The sequence below is a fragment of the Babylonia areolata genome, chromosome 20 (assembly GCF_041734735.1).
Source record: "Babylonia areolata isolate BAREFJ2019XMU chromosome 20, ASM4173473v1, whole genome shotgun sequence".
Lineage (NCBI taxonomy): Eukaryota > Metazoa > Mollusca > Gastropoda > Neogastropoda > Buccinidae > Babylonia > Babylonia areolata.
Window position 1 is genome coordinate 15,416,025 of NC_134895.1, and position 2,500 is coordinate 15,418,524.

The 2,500-nt window shown below is 46.8% G+C and overlaps 1 protein-coding gene across 5 annotated transcripts in view; it reads left to right on the plus strand.

Annotated features, from left to right (window-relative positions):
- Positions 1–2,500, plus strand: part of LOC143295254 (3',5'-cyclic-AMP phosphodiesterase 4C-like) — a 632,856-nt gene that overhangs the window by 488,634 nt on the left and 141,722 nt on the right. For all 5 annotated transcript variants that reach the window (XM_076606833.1, XM_076606835.1, XM_076606836.1 and 2 more), the window contains exon 2: positions 691–897. In XM_076606833.1, coding sequence (XP_076462948.1) covers positions 691–897 — 207 coding nt within the window. The remainder of the gene's footprint in view (positions 1–690; positions 898–2,500) is intronic.

Sequence of the window (2,500 nt, forward strand, 5' to 3'; positions counted from 1 at the left end):
TCCTCTTCTTCGTCGTCTTCTTCCTCTTCCTCCTGCTCTTCATCTCTTCTTCTTCTTCTTCTTCCTCCTCCTCCTTCTCTTTCTTCTTCTTCTTCTTCTCTTCCATTTTCTTCTTCTTCTCCATTTTCTTCCACCTCCTCCTCCTTTCCTTCCTCTTCTTCGTCGTCTTCTTCCTCTTCCTCCGTTTCTTCCTCTTCCTCCTGCTCTTCATCTCTTCTTCTTCTTCTTCTTCCTCCTCCTCCTTCTCTTTCTTCTTCTTCTTCTCTTCCATTTTCTTCTTCTTCTCCATTTTCTTCCACCTCCTCCTCCTTTCCTTCCTCTTCTTCGTCGTCTTCTTCCTCTTCTTTCTCTTTCTTCTTCCTCCTGCTCTTCCTCTCTTCTTCGTCTTCTTCTTCCTCCTCCTCCTTCTCTTTCTTCTTCTTCTTCTTCTCTTCCATTTTCTTCTTCTTCTCCATTTTCTTCCACCTCCTCCTCCTTTCCTTCCTCTTCTTCGTCGTCGTCTTCTTCCTGCTCCTCCTCTTCCCCTCTCTCTTTTTCTTCGTCTTCCTCCTCTTCCTACTTCTCTTCATCTTTTTTTTTTTTTTATTTTTTTTTTTTTAGTTTATCATTATTATCTTTATGGTCATCGTTATCGTTATTGTATATATATATATATATATATATTTTTTTTTTCCTGTTATTGTTGAGCAGCTTCGACGTGGAGAATGGCGCGGGGCCAGGCAGGTCTCCTCTGGAAGGGGGCAGCCCGTCGGCGGGGCTCATCCTGCAGAACCTCCCCCAGCGGCGGGAGTCCTTCCTCTACCGCTCCGACAGCGACTACGACCTGTCGCCCAAGGTGGGCGTGTCTCGCCACTCCTCCTTCCAGGCTGACAGGGGAGGGGGGTCTTCTGAGCCGCAGTGAGTAATTATTTTTGGTTTTGTTTTTTGGTTCTGTGTGTGTGTGTGGGAGGCGGGGGGGGGGGGGGGGGGGGGGGGGGGGCGTGTTGTGTGTTTCGTGTGTGTTGTGTGTGGGGCGTTGTTGTGTGTGGGGCGGTGTTGTGTGTGGGGTGTGTTGTGTGTGGGGTGTGTTGTGTGTGTCGTGTGTTGTGTGTGGGGTGTTGTTGTGTGTGGGGCGGTGTTGTGTGTGGGGTGTGTTGTGTGTGGGGTGTGTTGTGTGTGTCGTGTGTTGTGTGTGGGGTGTGTTGGAGGGTGTGTGTAGGAGGGTGGGGCGTGGGTGTGGATGGGTATCGTGTGTGTGTTGGGGGGTGTGGGGGTATTGTGTGTATGTGTGTGTATGTATGTTGGGGGGAGGGGCGCGCGCGCGCGCGCGTGTGTGTGTGTGTGTGTGTGTGCGTGCGTGTGTTGGGGGCGTAGGTGGTGTCATGTGTATGTGTGTGTAGGGGAGAGGGGTGGGGGGGCAAGGGGGGCGTCGTGTGTGTGTGTGTGTGTGTGTGTGCTTTCTGTGTGGTTTTCTTTTTTTGTTTGTTCTCTCTCTCTCTCTCTCTCTCTCTCTCTCTCTCTCTCTCTCTCTCTCTCTCTCTGTGTGTGTGTGTGTGTGTGTGTGTGTGTGTGTGTGTGTGTGTGTGTGTGTACTTTATGCTGGTAAAGGTTGAATTCTATAATACAGTTTGGTTCAGTGGTTGGTCGGTCGTCTGTTGGTTGACCGGATAGCTGGTCAGTGGGATTTGAACTCTTTGTCCGTGTGTCTGTGTGAGCATGATAATCACTGATGTATCATTATTTTTTTTATTTAAAATTCGAGCATTTATTGTATTTTTCGATGTGCTTGTTTAAGACAGCCACATTCTTTTTTTTTTCTTTTCTTTTCTTTCATTTATTTTTTTTCTCTTCTTTTTTCACAACAAGATTTCGATCCAGATTTTCTTTGACTGTCTGCAACTTGAAGAACTGTTTCCTCTTGTTTTGTGTGCGTGTGGGAGAGGTGGGGGTGTGGGTTGGTGTGGGTGTGTGTGTGGCGGGGGGGGGGGGGGGGGGGGGGGGGGGCGTGGGGGGGGGGGGGGGGGGGGGGGGGGACTGGAGAGGGGTTCATAATTTCGTTGTGGTTTTTTTGTTGTTGTTGTTGTTGTTATTATTTTTGTTTGTTTGTTTGTTTATCTTTGGAACAAGGGAGATTATTTCTCAACCGTTTCATGAAAGTGAAACGTGTGTGCATCGCCGAAGATTTTTTTTTTTTTTTTTTCCCCTTCATTCAAAATGAATCTAGACATCTACACCCCCATCCTTCACATTCTCTTCCACACAACCAATATACATTTTTCCCCTAGTACTTTTGTTTTCGATTTGTGTTGAAAAAAAACAAACAAAGGTGTTGCGCAGTATGCAAGCTCTAATAATGCTCCTTCCTGTCAGCGGTCGAATGATGACGACAACGAGCAAAGATATGCCCGTGAAGAAACAGATTTCTTTCGCCACTGGATTTTGATTTTTTTTTTTTTTTCTTCTTCTTCTTCTTCTTCTTTTTTTAAATAATGTTTTGATCGAATTGCCATTGCTAAAAGAT